The sequence below is a fragment of the Lycorma delicatula genome, chromosome 1 (genome assembly GCF_047948215.1).
Source record: "Lycorma delicatula isolate Av1 chromosome 1, ASM4794821v1, whole genome shotgun sequence".
Classification (NCBI taxonomy): Eukaryota; Metazoa; Arthropoda; class Insecta; order Hemiptera; family Fulgoridae; genus Lycorma; species Lycorma delicatula.
In genome coordinates, this window is record NC_134455.1 from 111,283,200 (window position 1) to 111,305,660 (window position 22,461).

The following is a 22,461-nucleotide window of genomic DNA, read 5'->3' on the forward strand; positions in this document are numbered from 1 at the left end:
TCTTAAACTGTTATATTCATTAAATTCTGTTTTGTGGTGCTTAGTATAGCACTTTATTTATTACTAACTTGTCAGATAATGAATGAAATTAAAGATGATCTTAATAGCAGTTTATATATTAAATCTTTTGAATATATTTTATAAATGTGGAAGCATTTAAAAAATAGACTAAAAATATTAATACCGAATATAAATCAGCTGTTCTTATAACCATATGTTTATTAGTAACTTTACAGTGTTGTCACTTTGGCTGCCAAAAAAACTAGTCTCATTATTTTATTTACAGAACTCGTATGTGTATGTCCGACACACATATTTGTATAACATTCCTAATTATTATAAATCTTAATACTTTGTTAATTGTTATTTTGTAATTTAATCATCATGCATAGAGCTAAATGAATAAAAATCAATAAATTTATGAATGTTATTCAGTTATCTCACCATTTTTGTGAATGAATGTAAAGTTTTTAATGTTCTATTACATTCTCTGCCAATAGGAGTCAGATTAAATATCCAGTTATGAAACAGCCATGGGGTAAATAGTCTAGTCATGTTTATATTATTCATTCTGAAATGTGGAAAAATTATTAAATTAAAAAATTCTATTTCGGGGTTAGTAATAATTAACTAAAAAATTAACTACTACTAATTATTTTGCGAATAGTAGACCTTGATAAATTTATACTGAATTTAGCAATTTAATCATAGAATGAAATTTAATTATTAAAGGGAAAATTAAAATAAAGTATAAAATAGAATAAATGATTGCAACTAGTTGTGGAAGATTTTGTTAAAAATTATCGTATAATCATTAATAATGGAAGTGCTAATTCCAAGGACATTAGACATCACTGATTGAAGAGAGTTTTGAAGGTACTTTCAACTTTCATTATATATCAATGTTATCTTTCCAGGTTTTTTTTTTTAATAAATTATCTGGGAGGAAAATAATAAAAAAACGTTTACTGAAAACCATCGTTAAATAAATAAAGATTTTTAACAGCTATGATAAACGGTAATAGAAATAAATTGGAAAATAAGACTGCTTTCAAAAAATGTTTCTTAAAATTTGCTAGTAGCCTGAAGGCTAACTTTTGCATTCATCAGGTGCACTCTCTATCAAACAGATCACGATTATTCGGAAATGTGTGTGTGTGTGTATATATATATAAAGTTTGTCTGATTGTTTTTTACACCGACTACTTTCAAATTTGCAGGATACATTCGTGTTATCCCAGGGAAGATTGTAAGCCATCGACCGTGACCCTTGTTCCCTTGAAGGTTAAGATATTAAAAATATTCATTATTTCTATTTCTTCGCCGCCAAGGAGGATGAAGTTGTGAATTACAGATTCATTAAGAAAACAATAGATTAATCCGTTTTCTTCATTATTTTATTTTTGCCACCATGGCAATGGATACGTTATGAATTTTTCGTCGTCAAAGGTGTGTGTACTTTAGTTACCATAGTTACTATTCTGTCTTTTGTAATTTAGTTTCTTTTTCAGGTTTCTATAGCTGAGTTCTATAATTATTATTTATTAGTATTACAACCATGAAGAAACGTACAGTGCGGGTGTCCAGGGAGGTGGATCCCTCTGGGTATAGTTGCCCCAGCGAATCTACGAGCTTGTGACATCACGTGCTGACATCTCATTATATTACTGTTTTCTAAAACATTATTTTTGCGCGTAATTATCATTTTTATTTCGACTTACAAACAATACGGGCGCCGAAAAATACATTTATGTTGTGTGTTTAATTCTTTCCACTTGAGTTGATTAAGTGAATAAAAATGCTTAACGTCTCAATCTCGTAAACAATAACAATTCCTTAACCAATGTCTAATGCTCTGATTGGTATTATGTACAGACCTATAAAAATCTATACATGCAGTTCGAAATGATGTCTTTCGTCACGATTATATTTAGATCCATCATTCGTAGTGCACAATGTGTGTATAAAGAAATAAACGTTAGTCCAGTTTATATCGTGTTCATTGAAGGCATTCGGATAGCGTTTTTGTGCGGTCATATTATTTTATAATTACTCATTTTTTTCGCAAATGTTTTGTAATATATTATTCTTTGTTTTATTTTTGTTCGTATGTTATTAGTGCGGTTAGTTAAGAAAAAAACTTGGGAGTCAAGCACGTGAAATTATCAATAATATTTATGGTTTTATGAAAAAAAAAAGCTCCTACAGTAGGTAAATTAACTGACGAAAAGCATCGAATCGGTATTAAAAAATGCAAAGAAAGAACTGCTGCTGCTTGTGAGATATCAACAACACAGGTTAAAAAATTCGGAAGAGAAAAAAAGTCATTATTTTTCAATCAACATCCCAATCATGTTCTTTCAGCACGCTGAAAAAGTATAAATGACGTTCGAAACCTGTCAGTGGACTGGACAGTTTTGATTTAGGTGTAGTTAAAAGAACAGTTTTCTACTTTAAAAAAAATAAGGCAAGAACTTCAGCCACTTATTGATTTTAAAGACAGTGAATCAACTTTAGCTGTTATTTCGAGAGAGTAAGGTTTCAAATGGCGTAAAACTGAAAATAACACAAAACTTTTAATTGAGAAATCCGATATCAAGTGGAAGACAATTGAATATTTGCAGGCAATGTCTAAGTGCAGACAAAGCAATGCTACAATTGTTTATTTGGATGAAACGTACGTTTTAAGTTCGCATTGTTCGACTTATACCAAAGTCGTGGTCTGATGATATTGTTGAGGGACTTCATCTGCTGATTAATAAAGGTGACCGTTTAATAGCAATTCATGCTGGAGGAGAAATCGGTTTTATTCCGAACGCATTTCTAACCTAGAAAGCCAGTTCGTAAAGTGGCGACTGCCATGACAACATGAATATAGACAATTTCATGAAATGGGCGCGTGAAAAATTGATTATAAATCTTCCACCAATGTTAGTAGTAGTTGTTGATAACGCCCCTTATCACATACAAGTATTGATAAAGCGCCAAATTCTAACTCCAGAAGAAAATATATGACGGATTGGCTGGAGAAAATCCATATTACGTATATCTAAAAAATGTTGAAACCCCAGTTATATGAATTAGTAAACTTACATATAACTAAAGCACAAAAATATCACTTGGATGAACTTTGGAAAAAAAAACATGGGCATCTTGTTCTTAGACTCCCCACCGTACCATCCTGCTTTGAATTCGATCGAGATGGTATGGTAAGCCGTAAAAAGACATGGGCGAATCATAAATATAACATTTTCTTTCACTAATGTTGAAAAATTAACTACGGAGAAAATTAATTCCACGAATGAAGTGACTGGAAACCCTATTGTGAAAAAGTAAAAATAATACAGAAAAAGATTATGAAAAACTGGAACCACTAATAGATGAAATGACAGAACGTTATATTATACGTGTAGACTCTGATAGTTAAAGTGAAAATGAAAGTGACAGTGATAGTGATTCGTTTAGCGAGGATGGTGAACTTGCTAGACGTTTGAATTAGATGCATGAAGAAAACTCAAGTAAGCTTTTGTTTATTACTAAAAATTAATAATTTAGTACAAATAAAGGTTAGGTAGTACGTAAAAGGTGTGTTTTGAAAAACAATTCGCACGCCATTGAATAACTGAAAGCCAACATAACTAAAGAATTACGAGAAACTGGAAGAGGATACACTTCGAAAGGTGCACGGAATATGAAACAGAGTAAAGGCTTGCACTGATGAAAATTGTGAACACTTTCAACATTTGTTATAAAAAAATTTGATTTCAATATTGTTTTGCACAATTAATTGTAATAACTAATCGCATTAAATATAACACATTATTTTTATTTAAATTGGGCTGCTTTTTTGGTTACGTTTTAAAACTAACACCTTTTAATATCATCAGTAGTATAAAAAACTGTTTAATACAAACTGGAATAATAATACATACAGGGGAGGGGATTAAATATTTTGTTCTTACGGTGGTTAAATTAACAATATCTAATGATCGAATTGTGCGATCATAATGAAGCAGAAACCAAAATTAAATTTGGACTTTTCTGAAATTTAATTTCTTACACTATTTGCCTATCCAAAACAGAACGCGACTTGACTCCGTGAAATTAGCCCGAAAGTTTCATTTCCAGATAAATGCCGACTGATATTTGGTTTAAAATTACAATGGCATAAAAGATGTAACTAAATTTCAAATTACTAACAAATTTAGTTTGTAACAAAGTGTAAAAAATTCAGTTTAAATGTTATCAAAAATTGTTCTATTTGGATTATGTACGGTTGACGTGAGACGAGTTTAGTTCTAATAAAAATCTAAAATGAATACGTCTTATATTTAAATGTTACGAATAAGGTAAACGAATGCATGGTAGGATCTCGATTTTGTTTTTTGTAAGTACTAGGATTCTCCAGGAATCTTTACGCATAAAATTCTAAGTTCTGTCTCCTTGATAATTCGCCGCCGAAATTGCAATTCAGTTGTTACCATTTTCGATAACACTAGACAACAAAATTTCGTTTTTTGTTTATTATAAGAATGTTAAAATAGTTGAATCTTATAATATTTTTGATGTTGATTTCAAATAAATAAGTGGTTTCTTTTTATCAGGCATAATTTTTTTTGTAATTACCATTTTTTGTTGTAAGAAAATACTTTTGTTGTAGTATAAAAATATTACACACAATTTCTACATACATTAAATCTGCTTCTTTCGGATTTTCTGGTGTAGTTTGCTGTAGGTATATAAGTCTTGAGATTCCAGCCGCAGTCAGCCAGATATTCTTGGGTTCCATTTTCCCTGGAATCGTGTTTCCGTGGTGGATATTGGTGGTGAAAGCGTTCTCTGTGTTCGTCACCTTCAGCTCCAAGACTGGTAGGGAATTCGAGATGAGAATCTAAGAAGTGGATCTTGTGACATATTACATTCAAGTGCTTTATAATTTTTAAGAGGTTCAGTTATGATTTCCAAGGAAGTTGTTTACAACCTTTTTAAAAAATATTTCACGCAACAACCTCACAGACATTCAAACTTTCTTCAAATTCAATATCGTTCATTAGTTTTCTTAATTGTGGCCCAACACATGTAACTTCCTTTATCTTAGCATCACGTACATTAAGGAACTTGTTTTTTTAGAAAAATTAAATCCAGTCCTCTCATAATCCATTGGTTTAACAAAATTTTTCATTAAATCTATTTTAATGTGTAGGGGCGAAAGATAAACTTTTTCAGGATTTGCTAGTGCTGGGTTCACAATTTTCTTCTCTCCTGCAGTCAATATTTCCTCATATCCAACACAAGTTCATATTTTCATATGACTTCATTATGTGAGCTGGTTGAGTTAAAGGGATTGATGGGATAGATTTTCCAACGTGAAGAAGGACTGCTTTAAAACTACACTTTGTGCAGTCGATAAAAAAACGCCATTCATCAGGATGGTTCATAGTCCCAAATCTTCTAGTAAAGATCGTCACATCATTACATGTCACCTTACAGTAAACTAAATCCTCGTACTGGATAAACAACGTTCAAATTCACACTACCAGTCACGGAAAGCCCTTATTTTAATTTCTGTTGTAAAAATTTCCATCCTATCAGTCGTGATGTTAGAATTTCTGCTTGTTTCCTGAATAAATTTAGATTACAAACGAGATTATTTAATTCTGATTAATTAAGCGCGGTTCATATATCTATTTTCTAAAAGGTATGGGTCTCTACTTTGTTATCATCTGATACTCTACGTCTACTCTACAATAATTACTTTGTTTTCAGTAGAATACACTAATATTCAGGATATATTTAATATAAACATTCTTTAGTTGCGACTGATTGTAAAGTTAACTTACGAATCGCCAGTATCTATAATTTTTATTTCCTTTGAATTGTTATATTTGCTTTGCTTTACAATGGTGCCAGACACGTCTGATAGACAGCGCTTGTAATTTGGGTGCCCGATAGCTTTGACAACACGCCGTTGTCTTGGGTAACCTACGCAGTAGTCGTATGAGTCGACGTCGGATCAGATTTATGCGAATTTTACTTTTTTTCGTGCGTGTCGGTGTCTTTAAGTAAGCTATCTACTTCAAACCCACCGGGTTGGTCTAGTGGTGAACGCGTCTTCTCAAATCAGCTGATTACGAAGTCAGGAGTTCCAACATTCAAATCCTAGTAAAGACAGGTACTTTTATACGGATTTGAATACTAGATCGGTGTTCTTTGGTGGTTGGGTTTCAATTAACCACATCTTACGCTCATACATATTATCCTCATTTATCCTCTGAAGTAATATCTGACGGTGATTCCCGGAGGCTAAACAAGAAAAAAGCCTTCTACTTCAAAACGAAAAACATATTGCTTTTCGTGAATTCAATAATCCATAGGAGGAACTCTTTTCTGTTTACAAATCAAAATACATCGAAACCAGTTTGTTTGATTTGTGGTGCTAGTGCAGCACTGCCCAAAAAATGTAACCTTGAGCGACATTTCAAGCAAAACAATGTCAATTTTAATGAAACATATCTTTTTGGTTCATGTTTGAGAACGGAATTCGTTAACAGAAAAAAGAAGAAATCCTTAATAAGCTAACAAATGGTTTTTCAATAAAAAAAATTAAGAATTAACGTCAATGGTCAAAGCTTCTTACAAAATTTCCTTACTTCTATCGCAGAAAAGAAATCTCACTCTGGTGGGATAGATATTACCAAAACTAACCAGCAAATTTTTGCTAATTACACTTCCGAAGCGAAAACTAAAGAAACGATGGAACAAATTGCTTTTTCGCGAAAGACGGTGATGCATCACGTAGATACCTGGCTGTGAACGTTAATACGAAAATTGTGTCTGCATTAGTTTCATGTAAATATCTTTCTTTAGCTTTTGATGAGAACACTGATAATGCTCAATTAAGTATTTTTGTGAAATTGTATCAATGAAAATTTTAATTTTATTGAAGAACTTTTAGAGTTGTGGAAATTATTAAAAACGAGAAGCGAAAACATCTTTAATGAAATAAAATCAGTCATTGAGAACAATAACTTACAATGGGATAAATTAGATAGAATATGCACGGATGGAAGCCCCAGCTATGATCGGTAATAATAAAGGTTGTTTATCACTATTCGAAATTACTTGAAAAGAGACATTTTTAAGTATCATTGCATTCTACACAGGGAGGCAATTTGGACTAAAGATATGAATTTATCTAAAGTTCTTGATCTGGTAGTTCGGAGTAAAAACAAGATTCGATCACGCACGCTTAATCGCCGAGAACTTCGTTGTTTGTTTTCCAAACAGATGGAAGAAGATGGTGAATTAATCCTGTATTGTAATGTACGCTGTCTTTCAATAGGCAAGGCGCTTGACAGATTTTGGAATCTTCGCGACAGCGTCCTTAATTATTTTGAAGAAAAAAGTGAACTGCCCAATGATTGCATGCTTCTAAAAAAAATGAAGTTTGGCTTTGGGATCTGGCGTTTGTTACAGATATTATGGAACATTTGAACAATTTAAATGTAAAACTACCAGGTAAAGATTGCTTGTTTCCATTGTTATTTAGTTGTATATCTTCTTCTATAATTAAACTTTCTCTTTTTTTAAAACGATTTTAATAGAAAAATAATCTTGTGTGGACAACACATGATTTCCTTGTACGCTTATTAAATTACATATACACATTTTTTAAAATGAAAAGTACATAAAATTCTATTTCATTAAAAAATTCTGATATTTTTTAATTTTTTTACTATTCATCGTAAACATTTTTTACAATGAGAGGTTAATAATTATTAATAAATCAATATATTTAAATTAAAAAAAATAATCCCTTTCGGCACGGCGGAAGGCGAGGTAGATTTCACCGGTGCTAAGTAGGGAATAAAAAAGATTTCCACCTTAAATTTAAGAAAAACTTCAAATTTACTCAATACGACAATGGTGCATGTGAAAAATGTTGTATTAATGTTGTGTAAATATGTATTAATTTATGTTATGTTAATTATTATGGAATTATTATTTATTATATACATTTTCTTTTAAAATTACATGTTAATAATTATTAATAAATCAATATATTTAAATAAAATAAGAAATACTTTAAAAAAATATGTATATGAAGTCGGATTCGAACCGATGTGATGTACAGACGTCACGCCGGAACTAGTCAAAATGGATATTTCCGTTGAAATTTGAAAACTGAAATTTTTCGCAATCATAATTTCTTGACTTCGTACCAGGAAGTAAAAGAAGAATATTTTTTTTTGCTGTAACTGTTTTCAAGATATTTCATTTTTTTATATTTTTTTTTATTAAAACAATGGATAGACTTCCAGAAAGGGTTTTATTCACAAGGCCAAACACGTGAAAAACCCCGTTGAATAGTCTAGACGATTAACCTTCTTTTTCATCAAAACAATGAAATAATTAGAAAAAAGTGCACAGTTATCCAGTCTGAGTTACGGCTCTGCGGATTGATACTTGGTTATGTGACATTTGTTGCAATGAAGTTTTCAATTAATTTCCTGAAATTTTGCGCGAAAGTAGGCACCTTTTCAGAATAATATGAACCTGCGTTTTAACAATTTAAAATTAACAGATGATGATGAAAATGACGATATTTTTATCATCAAACCCGATTTGTGAATAATGTAGATTTTTTATTAAAAAATATCCAGATACCTCGACGAACTTAAAAAAAACATAGAAAACAATTTATTTAACTAACTAAGGAACTACAAAAAACCATCCAGTAATTAAAAAACAAGGTTGAATACGCGTAAGAAAGAAATGTTTCTGTCGAATTGAGTACTCATCTACATTATTAATCGCGTTAAATAAAGATTAACTTTTGTTTAAAATAAAATAATGAATACAAATATTATTAACAAATTAAATAAGTGTAAATTATAATTCGAGGATAGAAGAAATTTCAGACATATAATTTCAGCTTTATTTATCCTAATCATTTTTCTGTAGCGTGGCTATTTTTACCACCTTGTGTTAAAAAATAACATTTTGTAACTTCTGTAATATGCAGAAATTCCTGTTTGAATTACCTCAGAAATGACAAATTTTTTCAAGGTAATAACAGACTCATAAAAACTGGATGCTTATGTTTAGCATTATTTGAATGTCTTGTATTATATTGTCACATGTTCGCGGTTCGACAAGGGTATTGAGATTATCAAACGTAAAAATTTCTTACAAATACAATTTATTACCCTAAGTGATATAGAAAAATAATAACGATGGTGATAATAATAATCAAAAAATAATAATGACAATACATATATATAACATACTAAATAGTAATTTAAAAAAATAATATTTGTTTAATGACAGTTAAATTAGAAAAAAAAGAAACAGAATTCAGTATAATTTACTAAAACGTTATAATGAATGATAGAAACTAATATTGTATTAACTATTCTGTTATCGTTTGTTATGACGAGTACGCTGAACAGAGCCTCGCCGAACTGCTCACCTTCACCGCTGGTCACAGGCAGTAATTATACCTCCTGACCTTCAGAAACAGTACCCGCCTCATCCCTTTAATTGTTGAAGTGTAATAATTTTCATTATCCGCTCCCTCACGGATTTCTATAAGTTCTTATTCCGGTCCGGTAATCCTTCTGGCTGAACACAGCTTTAGCAGTGCCATGGTCTGTATTACAAAGTACGGACTGTTAAACGGGCCTGTTAGTCGGAGAAAAGAATCGCTTTTAGTTCCTTCTGGATTCTTATTTTCTCTTTCTTTCTTCTTAATTGGAAGAAAACCGTTACCTGGTCCGTTATACTCGTCCTGTTACAATATTTTTATTGTGCTGATGAACAAAAAATGATTGAAAAAGTAAGTTTCAATATTAAATTAATTTTTGAGCATGTAAATGTATGTAATTTGTGATTATGCATTGTTGAATTTCAAAAAAACAGTTTGCTTCATAAAAACATTGTTTTTTCATTTATGCTGAAGTAAAAGAATTTATCAATTATATTACGCATTAACATAATTTGGTTCATTTTTTAATCGTATTTAGGTACCATCTATTTTTTATACGGTTCAATCTCTTCAATAGGCCGCAGAAAGCTTTCTGGTCCTACGATTCAGTGTTACACTAAAGCTGACATTTATTAAAACTCCTTTTTACGAATAAATTACGCTCACGCCTTATTTAAAACGCTTATATCAATAATTATTTGAACTGTTATTTCTATGTTCATAATCAATTTTTTCCGAGATTAATTTTTCGTGTATTTGATATTAATACCAGAACAACAAGGATAATATGTGGTTTTTATTTTTCAAAAGAAAACTTAACTTTTAATTGATGAATGATTGGGGGTTATTCTAACACGTAACGTTTACGTGACGTGGAGTAAAATCAAATGAAAAAGATTATCCAGTCCAACTGATGCAGGTGTACAATTATAGAATAGACTGCCTGTATGAAATTTTATATAATTTATTAGAATTTCGCTTACAGTAATTTACATTTCTATTTTTCAGCACAATGAACTGTGTGTTTAGGAGAGTGTTCTTGGTTGAATAAACTGCAATAATTTTAAAAAATGTTACTTAATGTTTAATGATAATAAGATCGCAGCACCGTGGCACGTAAAACGTTTAGATTAAATATTGTCAATTCAGAAAACTTCATAAATGTAAGTAAAAGAGTATTAATTTTAAAACATCAATTTATATATATCTCATTTAAGTTTCATGAAAAAAAAAATGAAAAGCGAATTGTACACACAAATTACATTTAACTAGATTTCTGCAGCTTTATCTATGTATTTCTCATTTATATACTCTACATCCCCTAACTTACTAAGATAAAACGTTATTATATTGCGTTAAGTTAGTATATTTTTCGTTAATTACGTTGTATTATCATTAGATGTTATATCTGATCTCCAACAGATAGTTTGCAGCATTAATAATTTGTCCATTTTTCGTCAAGCGAAAAAACAAAAATTCTATAATTACAATCATATTTCTAAACCTGCCGACTATGCGAACTAGTATCATAAATGACCTGCTACAGAATAGAAAATGAGTAGATATTTTAGAAAGACAAACGCTTCCTGAAATATTTTTTTGTACTAACGAAAAACATTCTTCTTCTGCAATGCAGACAAATATGAAAGTCATATTACATTCAGTATAAGAATCTGGCAGACCTGTCATTAAAGAAAAAAAAAATAATATACTTACCTTTCATCTTTAATTTAACAATAAAATTTCCTGTTTAGCAGTACTTTGAAGAATATCTCACAGTGATTTTAGGTTACAGAGGATGTAGAACCATATGAGATTTATTCAAAAAATATTTAAATACTACGGGAAATTTGGATATAGGTTATTATTGTAAAACGATAAAACGTTTTGTTTGAATCTATAGTTTTGAATGTAAAAGTTTTTTTTTTCACATTAGGGAAAATTTAAATTCATCTAAAAGCGTTAAATCAACATAACGGTTCATCCTAATCGATTTATTAAATTTATGAACAATTCTATACAGGAAATAATTATAAGCACAAAATTTTACAAAACACGCTAAACCCTTAGCATATGTTGTTTTTAGTATTGTGGTTAAAGGTTGTTTTATTTTGAACTATTTATAAGTGTACAGATTTATTACTATTGTATAAATTAAGTTTCCACTTACCAGCAATTTAAAAAGTGTAAATCCTAGTCCTTTTGGAGCTGTTACTCCATCTTCAGAGATTTTCTAAAATATGTTAATTAAAATTCAAATCAATAATAGTTTTTAAATTAAAGTATGTTTATAATAGTCGGTCGTCAAGAACAAAATTAATTCGTACGTAAATAATACAGTAACGTCATGTTTGTAAAGTGTTTGCGACTATTATGAAATAGATTTAATATTAAATGAAATGTTACCAACCATTAATAATTAATTATTCTATAATTTTTTTATAAAGGATATAATTATCAAATCTGACCTATTCATTCATCAATTTATTGTTATTCAAATATATATGAAATTTTTCTAATATGCTGGTTTTATAATAATTATTATTGTATTCTAATATTTTAATATATTCGTTGGAGTACGAATTATCTGGGCTCATTACTATATCTTAATTTTGTTGCAAACGCTTGGTTTTTCTGCACTTAACATTATTAATGCTTGCTTTATCAAGTAAAGTAATAATGAAAAATTAGCTAAGCATTTTTTCATTAGTATAATTATTTCGGAGGGAAACTCTTTAGTTCTTTTACAGCGATAAGTGTTTAAAATAAATAATTTTTTTAAAATTAAATACTTATTTGATAAAATATTTGTAGCATAAGTTACAGATTTTAAGTATTTTTTTAAATTTTTTTATTTGTTGACAGGTAGCTAAAGGCATTTTATTCTTTTTTCAATATCATCCGCACTTTGAAATAAACTACAATACTGAACAAAAATGTTGTAAATAAATAATCTGATTTCAATATTATTTACTGTATATTATTAGTACGAGCAACAACTTTGATTTACAAAAAAATTAAACAGATAAAAGTTGTAAGAAGTTTGTATATTAGAGAAGTATTCGTGCTGTAAAATAATATGTCATGCTCAAAAATTAAAAATAAATTTCATAGCTGTTTGTTTCCCGCTACATTATCTGTTTTAATCCATCAATTTCTCAAAGTGTTTCATTTATTTTTCGTTATATTTCATAACTTCTATCTACCTGTTTTACATCACTGATTTCAATGTTTTCTCACTTCACACATATCTGCCTACAGATAAAGAACAGAATGTGCGAATGGGTATATTTAAAAAAGTGTAAACTTTTTTTAATATAAATTATACTGAAATATTCATCCAATGATTTCAACAATTTATTATAATACGCGGACTAAATCATACTCTTAACTGCGGTCTATGTTATGAATGAGGAAACCTACACCTATTCAAACCAAATTACAAAAGATTGCTCTTTCTGCTTTTATAAGCCAAAATCAAAACATTGCGTACTGATGATCACTGGATCCGAAATTTTCATTCCATGAAAAGTTTTTTTTTCATTTTTTCCTATTTTACTGTAATTCATTTACCTTAGTTTGTACAGTAATATTTTCAGACAGGCTTGACGTTGGAAATAATGAATTAAGTTTGGTAGGAAAAAATTATATACTTTTTCTAAAAGTGGTTTTAGTCTAAAGGTAGAATATAATAAACAATTTATTTAGGTAATTATAATATTAGTCCACTACACTTGAGGTTTCGCCAGTTGTATACATTTTTAAAAACATTTGATTAAGTACGCAAGAGTAAATTTTTTTAACGCGAGATGTTTATATACACTACATACAATTATTGTCGCGTATTCGCGGCTCGATCAGAATATTCAGAGGTTAGGTTGACAATTGAAAATGTTTATATAATTCCACTAGTGTCTCGGCCGTTCACATCCGGAGGTCCTAGGTTTGAATCGTGGTCAGGCATAGCATTTTTCATACGCTCTATTTCCATATCCCACAAGCTTCAAGCTCATGTGCCGATATCATCAAGAAAAAAAAAATTGTTAGTTTAAGAACATAAATAAAATAAGACAAATCAATAATAACAATGACAATAAGAATAATAAACAAATAATCACAACCACAACAATATAATTATGTAGTAATTATTATATTATATACAGTGATTACATACAAAACAGAATTTAAAGTAATCGTCAGGATTTATTTACAGCTAGTTAAATATAATTTATTTACATTGGCAAAAAACATTAGCATGACCGCTAGTTTTATCACTTTTTACCACTAGTCTTGTATTAACTACAAAAGTTCAATAGATAATGCAAATATAAAGTTCTTTTACTGCAAATACCTATGAACGATCGGCCGAGCGCTTTCATTCCCATGCATTCCTAATCTGGGTCTGGTAACTCTTCTCACGGAACAACATTTGTTTAGGTATGTTAGTGGGAAGTATCACAAAAGACGACTGTTAAATGGACTTATTACCTTCTCTAAAAGGGTTTCTTTTAGCCCCATCAATTTGTAAAAAAATTATAATTAATTTATATAATTATACAAAAATCATAGCTACAGCTTCTGTTTCTCACTTGAATGGTTTACGAGTATCCTAGCCTCTCTTTATTACCAAAATATATCCAGTCAATTAGTATCGCTTAAGATGAATTGAGAAAAAAATACTTTGTTGTCCTAAGCTACGATTTTGTGCTTCCCTTTTGTTTACGCCATTGCGTAAAGTTGCGTTATTTTCCTATGAATTCAAAGCTAGGGTTGGGTCATGTTGTTTGCTTCAGGCTTGGTAAATTTATTACTATGTTTCGTATTTGGGCTTGTCATATTTGTATCTGTTTGATTATTTGTTTGAGACCTGGCGCCGGCCAGACTGTCTGCTTCTGTCATCTATAGTGACCGTGTTTTCATTTCTTGCAAATTTATTGTTGCATTCATACACCCTTTTTTTCTTTCGTTCCCATACTAATACATGCACACATCTCTTGTTTTTTACACACACACACTCTCCTGTCCACTACCTAGGTTTGCTTCCCCCTACTTCTCACCACGCCACCATTTTGGCTTTCTAGTCCTGACTTTCACGTTGTGCGGTTCCGTAACGCTGATCCTTCCAGCCTTGGATGGATCAGCTTGCAATTGTCTCTCTTGTATAATGTTTAAATATTTTCATCGCATTCATACTCGCATAAACGTTGCGGTATTTCTCGGTCAAAATATTCTCTAGCTCTACTCGGCAGTGTCTCGTAACTTCACCGATTTCTCTATGATTTGTTTTGCCTCGTGTCTTCGTTAAGTTATTCTTCAAATTCTATATTACGTCTCTGTGGAAAGTGTTTCAATCACTACATACTGCCGATTCTATCGACGCCGAATCTTCTCGAGCTGCTGATTACATTTTCATCGATGCAGAATCTCTCCAAACTCGTTGCTACATTTTTTGAGACGCCACGTCCTGCTCAACCTCTAAACCACGTCTTACCCCTGCATTCCTGATACACCACTGCAGAGTACGCCAAGGATTACTGTACGTACTCATTTACCTTCATTCACGAGTTCGTCTCTTGCTAATATTTGTGTGCTACAGGCAAGTTCAAGTTTCATTATTTATTACATTAAACAGTTATTTTATCATTAAAGTTTGTGGAACATTCAGTTCATCATACCTTATGCCTTTCAATTTCAAGTTTAGTTTAAAAAAACATTTATTCACTTAAGTGCAGTCACGATAGGTGGCTTACCTATTTTACGTGCTAATTATTACAATTTTTGGTTATTGTAATTACCTCTATAATTTAATCTTGTAACTTGCTAATCGCCGAGATTATTCCTTTTCTACTCATGAACTGTATTCATAATACTTCTCGTAAATTAACCTAAAGCAAATTACTCCTGATGTGCAGTTGTATTTTAGTACTTTGTAATTTTATATTTTCAAGAAAGCTTACTAGTATAGGAACTCTATTTATATGTTTATTTATTTCAATTTGATTATTGTAATTAACTCTTTTTGTACTAGAATATTATTGTGGCCTTTTTTCTACATTAAACTAGAATTACATGTTTGAATTATTTAATGCTAAGTTTGTTGTTCATAATCAGGAAAGGCCAGTGCGAATAATAAGAATTGTTGTAGTTTATTTTTCTAAGTTAAGAACATTTGTTCATTACTAATTTTCATTATTACAGAATATGTCAGTAACGCAACAGCTTTCCAGTTACACTATTTTTATTATGTTATGTTTATAAGTATCTAATTGAAAATAAGGTGTTTTATGTTCTCTTGTTTTCAGGCTTTGTTAAAATGTATATTTGAAAAACGTTTATTCATGTATTTGCTCATTTAATATCATTGTTCATATGTTGATTCAGCTGATATTTATTAAGTATCATTAAGTTATGTTTATTTCATAATTTCATTTAATTTAAGGGTATGATTTAACTTATGCTCATTTGTTTTCTTTCTAATTAAAGTCCAATTTCTTTTGGCAAATACGAGCTGTGTTTTTTTTTTTTGTTAACTTTACCCAACACCTCTTGCTTGTCGTAAGGCTTTTAATAATTTGTTATATACTAGGTATAAATAAAACAAGGCTACACAAGATTACAATTTTTAAACCTTGTCAAGCTGTCGTATACAAAAAATACTTTACGCTTATATATTTCTTTAAGATTGTTTATGTATTTTTGTGAGCCATTTTGGTACTCAGAACATTAAAAACCACATTAATATATATAATATAATTATGATGAATGTATTATAATTCAATCAAAACAATCACACATACACAAATACTCATTTCTTAAGAATAAGAAAACATAAAACAGTTATTCACAGCCAAGCAGTATATTCAATGAACCTTTACAATATTATTTACAGTACTAATCAAAATATTAGTTGAAAAAAATGAGAACACATTACAGCATGCAATGTAGACCATAAAATGCTTCTGAAGATGTAATAGAAAAAAACAGGGGCACAGAGTTTTTCCTAAAAGGAAGCATAATTAAAAGTTTTACATTTATCCATATTATTACACCTCTTAATATCCTTTGTTGAACCGATGATAAAATATGTATTAAAATTCAGGGTTGAAGATGATTAAGAATCAAATATATTCCTCGTTTGGTGATTGTTTTCATAATTATATTTGGTGGTTGATTAATGAATATTTACTTTAAATTCATTTTGTATGAACTTACAGAGATATGAGTACTTTGCCATAATTAATATTGTTTTACATAATAATGCACAATCAAACAACTTCTGAGTCTAGTCCTACAGAAAATGTGTAAAGCAGAGCAATGATGAGTGATTCATGCATCGAGCATACTTAATGTTCATAATTACATAATACACTCAAAAATCTGTGTTAAATACATCTTTACGACCACTTGTGAAATCCACATCAAAGTTTTTAGAAATAATCTAGCAGCCTTGACTTATGAAGCAATAAGCCAGGCCGTATTTGAATCTCTCAAAAACAAACTACAAGACAGGTTAGTAGTAAGCCTGAGAACAAGTCCTTTGTTTCCTTTTTGTTGGTTTCAGCATAGCGTTGTGGAATATGATCTCTGAAAGCCTCAATTAATTTCTATTGTACAACTCTGAGGCATCAGAATGAGGAGAAATATTGATGATAAGGAAACAAAACCTGTTTACATCTGCAACAGCATAATAATTGTAGTGTACTCTTGTGTTTACAAAGTTTGACTCAGAGATGATTTTCTTACTCATGATTTATTTTAAGCTGAAGGGTCATTAATCAAAAAACAATTAAGTGGGCGTTGCAGAAGGTAATTGATATACTGAGTGCTCTACTTAAGAGGCCCCATCACTCAATAGTTTATACTAAATGCATACTTTTTTGTTAAAATGCATATACTGATGCGAGATAATTAAAATAATGTGGATGATGTTGGTATGACTGGAACTGGAGTGGAGTTTATTGCCTGCATATTTTGGTATTGCCAGTCTGTTGAGCATTGGCTTTTGAACAAGGTTGTTCAAAAACGTGGTTCAAAAAAAGGTTGCTCATAACTGTTGAAGAATGTGTGTTTGTGATAGAAATCTATTTAGATGTTTGTGTCAGTAAGAGTTTAGGAAAAATCTGCAAAGAAAATACCAATGAAAAGTATTATTCCGAAGTTATTTAAAAAATTTTGTGAAATAGATTCGATGTTAGACCAGACACAGGTCAATTCAACTACGCATGTTGTACAGTACATTAAAACAGCAGTTACAAGATCCCCTCACACATCTTTGCAGAGACTAAGCCAGGAAAAGAACATTTCACTAGGTTCAGCCTACAATGCAGTGAGGAGAATGCTAAAATGTTATCTGTATTAAATACAGGTTTTCCTGCATGATTCTTTAAGATCTGAACACTCACTCACTCACTCACTTCTCACAAGCCCTTGAGGTCGTCATTGCTTGTAAAATGCTGCCCTTCTAGTCTGTTTTTCAACTGGGGGAACAGTTCGAATCACAAGGAGCATTTTATTTCAGTGCTGGCCAAACATTTGGAGCAAACTTTTGAATTTGCACTGGGGCATTATTGTGGTGAAGAAACCATGTGTTTATCATTGAGTTTGGGCACAGCTTCGTGAGCGCTTTGACAACATAAGAAAAGCATTCATTGGTATACTACTTCTTCCCTGTTACTGTTTCTGAGTTTCCAGTTTCCAATGCAACTTGCTCTAAAACTCTTCACAAAAAATAAAATAAAAATCGCTATCATTCTCTTCTTCACTGGGTATTAATTTTTGATATGATTTTGTTGAAGATATTTATTTATATTTTTTTGTAGATAAGATATTTTAAATTTATAGCTACTTTTGTACTGTGTTTGTGTTCTGTTAAACAACACAAAAAAAAATATTTTCAAATGTTTATAAGTAAACTAGAAAGAAGTAAAATATATTAAGTTAAAAATAAAGATTTCATAATTCCCTATCTTATGATCAATTTGCTTGATAAATCCTTTCTTGGAATATCTAATACCAAGAAATGGGAAGTGTATTTTATATCACTTTTGAAAAACTTTTTTTATGATTCACTTGTTACTGGCTAACAAAGCAAAGAAAAAAAAAATTGTAGTTTGTAAATACCAGACTATTAAAATGTACTTCTTGTTGTATCCATTCAATACACAACACACTTCTTACTCTCATATTCAATCTACTTATATTACTAAGAGAGCTGATTACAATATTGACAATAAATAATAACATTCTTTTTATCTTATTTCATAATTTATTTTACTTTCATCACTTATTTTATCAATACGTGTAAAACTTTAACAATTTTTGTATTTTAAAATTTTCAACTCTCTTTACTACTCAAAAAAGAAGAATTAATCTTTGAAATCTTGTAGACATCTTTCACAAAGGTTTATAAATAAACAATATTTTTTCCAATTTTAAAATAAGTGACGCATTAATAATAAGGCTTCAAACATATCCCATCAACACTCAGATCTCTATTGAAAGCAAACATGTTTAGAAAAAAATTACTGTTTATAAATTTTAGAATAAATTAATTTAATATTTCTAAATATGGTCAACAAGACCATATTCAGAAATATGGTTTAAATATAAATATGGTTAGAAATATGGATTTCTTTAGTTTTGAGTGGTATAAAAATTATTTAGACACAAAAATATAAGTGTACAAGTAATAAGTATATAATCTACACAGATACAAGTTAAAGAGTGGGAACTTGCAATTTTGGGATTAATAAAAAATTATTTTTACAGAATTTTGTAATTGGGTATTTTTATTCTAAAATCATGTTCCAGTTCGGTGTTAATGTATTATTTCTAGGGTTACAATCATTATCAACTTTATCAGATGGCAACAGTGATAACAGATAATGTATCTTTACTATAACACGAATACTTTAATAACATGTAATATATTTTTATGAGTATACTTTAATAAATACAGCACAAAAATCTTCGTTTAATATTTTCTTATTTAGTGATCATATTAATTAATTCTGTTCATATAAAAATATATATTACATATAACATCATTTAGCTAATTATAAAATATGAACTTATTCAGCCACTCCACAAAGTACATAATTAAAGAACATTCTTCTTACCTTACTTTTTTTTCATTAACACATTCACTGCCATGCACATTGTTGGGCATCTAATTTCCCTGTGCCAGCCATTTTAGCCAGTTTAATACTGAAAACAGTCTCTAGGATTTGCTGGAATGTTTGTTATGCCTGACTGTCTACTATATACTGGTTCATTTCAGGGTATATCAGTATCGCTCCATTCATCAGAGTCAATTTCGGGAATATTTTGATTAGTTGAAGGCCTACCTGAATTATCTTGTTGAACTGAAGTAGCAAAATTACTCACGTTATTTTCCGTTACTACATCATCATCATTATCTGATTCATTATCACTTTGTTCATTCATCATTATATCTTCATCACCAGAATCTTCGTCTGCAAATATCTCGTCTAAAACTTGCCCAATTTGCTGTGAATCTAAACCTTTACTACGATTATACTTCGCAGAGGACGCCATTTTCATAGATTGTAAAAAACAGATAAAAGTTAGATTATAATATCAAGAAAAAATTAAACTATCGAACGATTATCGAAAAAACCGCATAAATCGATAAGTTAAACCTTTATGTATCGATAGCCTAACCTTCACGTATGTTGACTGCTAACAGTAGTAAGAAAAACGTTTATATAAAGCACTGTCCTAAAACGTCTAACGACGTGTTTGGCGTTGGTGACCCGGAAAAAATGAAATGTCGATCAGCGTGTTTGGCGGTGAATATGTTAAAGTGCATTCAAACATAAGCCCATCTTCAGTAATATTTTTTTTAAATTTTTTCTTTTTTTACATTTACACATTAGAATTTGTCAAACAAATATTTGTTCATGGCAAAAAAAAATTAAATTTAAAACTTTATATTTAAAATTTCCTGTAACACACACGTCAATGTTAATACAGTACTGTACCTCACTTTGGGGAGAAGCTGAATAAGTTAATATTACATAATTAGTTAGAATTTACATACAGAGGAAAAGACTATAAAAAATTTGAATAAATTAACAACACCATTTATATACATGAAGAAATAAGGAGTGTAGAAAAATAAGTGTGAAAAAATAAGATTTGAATACAATTCAAAACAGAAAAAAAGTATGAGGTAGTATCTTGTTAATCAGAAAGTACACACTAAAATTATATTAAGTTACCTAATGTGGAAGAAGTAGTCTGATTCTGTCCAAATACATAACCAGGTGTAGCTGGTTTATTGAAATTACCAAAAAGTGACTGCTGATTATTCTGACCGAAATTCAAATTGCTGCCAAATGTGGAGCCAGTATTAGGAGCAGTTGAACCAAATATAGGAGTTCCAATACTGGTATCAGCTGGCTTAGAAACAAACAACGGTTGTGAAGTAGTAGTATTTGTTTCAGTACCTGATGGCTGACCGAATGAAAATACTGGTGCTGCTGTAAGCCCTAATTGAAAAGCAAATCTTTCGTACTGTATATGCTGATTGAAAAGAAACAGGAATTAATGTTTTGGTGATGGTATTTCTTGATATACCAAAGTCATACAGTAGCAGGTCATAACTAGCATGAAGGGTTAAATAAAGAGATGCAGGAATGGGAATAATAAAAAGATGTCGAAAAAACAATCATCATGGTCTTCACGTTGCTGCGATCTTGGCGTGCTTTTTTTGGCTGTGGTAAACTTGGCGACTTCCACTGTGACGACTGCTGCTTAGTTTCAGGGTCATACCTGTACACCATGTCTCATCACCGGTTATGATGTTGGAGATGAAGTTAGGGTCATCTCTTGCTGAATTTTTCAATTCACTACAGACAGCTAGCATTTTTAGCTCTCACAACGGTAGAACTCTATTGGATTAATATTAGGTAAACTTGAGGGTTAAACTACTGGTTCTGCAATCAATCTTTGACAGATGAAATCGTCCAAGAATCGCGATATGAAACATGCATGATTGCAATTTCATTATAAGAATGGACTTTCAAAAATTAAAGCACAAGCAAAGAAAAATTTTTATTAAAACACGTTAACATATAAAAAAAGCTATTACTACCACAAAACCGAACTCAGTACAACTGAACAGCTTACAACTATGTCACTGTCCTTTCTAAAGTTGTTTTTTTATGTATTAAATAAATAATAATTTACTAATTAGTTCATCAATAAATTTGATTTTATTATTAACAACTAATTTTTTATTACCTAAATTATTTTTTAAATCGTTTGCTTTCAGTAATTTTTTTTTATTACTGATGAATATGAAATCCGGGTATAAATTATACTACCACTTTTCTATAATAACTCTGTTTTTTGACGTCTGATTAAAAAACAAAACAATAACAAAAACTAATCTTGTTTAGAACTTACGGCTTAATATATTAGTTAACTGAACTTATCTTAATAAAAGTAACGATTGCAAAGATTTAAAAGAATAAAACATTCACGTGGCCGCTATTTTGTAATTTGGGAACGTTTATATTCCAGAAACTTCTATCTATTGTAGGAAGTTGTGCAACTATACATAGCAATTATAATAATGATACTTTAGTCCGTTCTTAGGTATAATTTTTTCATTAAAAAGTACTAAACAGCCAGTAGAAAGAAAACGGAAATTAAATGGTATTGAGCATTTTATTGTTCATTTTGATATGTAGAATTCGAAAGTGAATAACTGAATAGCCTGGGATACTTTTTATGATGTGCACCTGTCAACCCGTAATTTTCTAAATACCGGAATTGTATTCCGTACTAAAACTTCCTAAAATGTAAGTTTCACCTAACTCCAGGCAAACCTGAGAATAATAATATATAGTTATTCCTTGTGATATTTTTTTACATCAACTTTATTCCGACTATTTTTTTTATACAAAAATAGAAAACCTCTATCTATATTTGAATCTCAGAATTTC

At 30.2% G+C, this 22,461-nt stretch overlaps 1 protein-coding gene across 1 annotated transcript in view; it reads right to left on the bottom strand.

Annotated features, from left to right (window-relative positions):
* The window catches only part of LOC142317598 (cytochrome P450 4V2-like), a 31,861-nt gene extending 12,206 nt beyond the window's left edge, over positions 1–19,655 (bottom strand). Inside the window, exons 1-2 of the mRNA XM_075354154.1 lie at positions 19,606–19,655; positions 445–571 (exon numbers count right to left, since the gene is read on the bottom strand). Coding sequence (XP_075210269.1) covers positions 445–571; positions 19,606–19,655 — 177 coding nt within the window. The remainder of the gene's footprint in view (positions 1–444; positions 572–19,605) is intronic.
* Between the last annotated feature and the right edge of the window lie 2,806 nt (positions 19,656–22,461).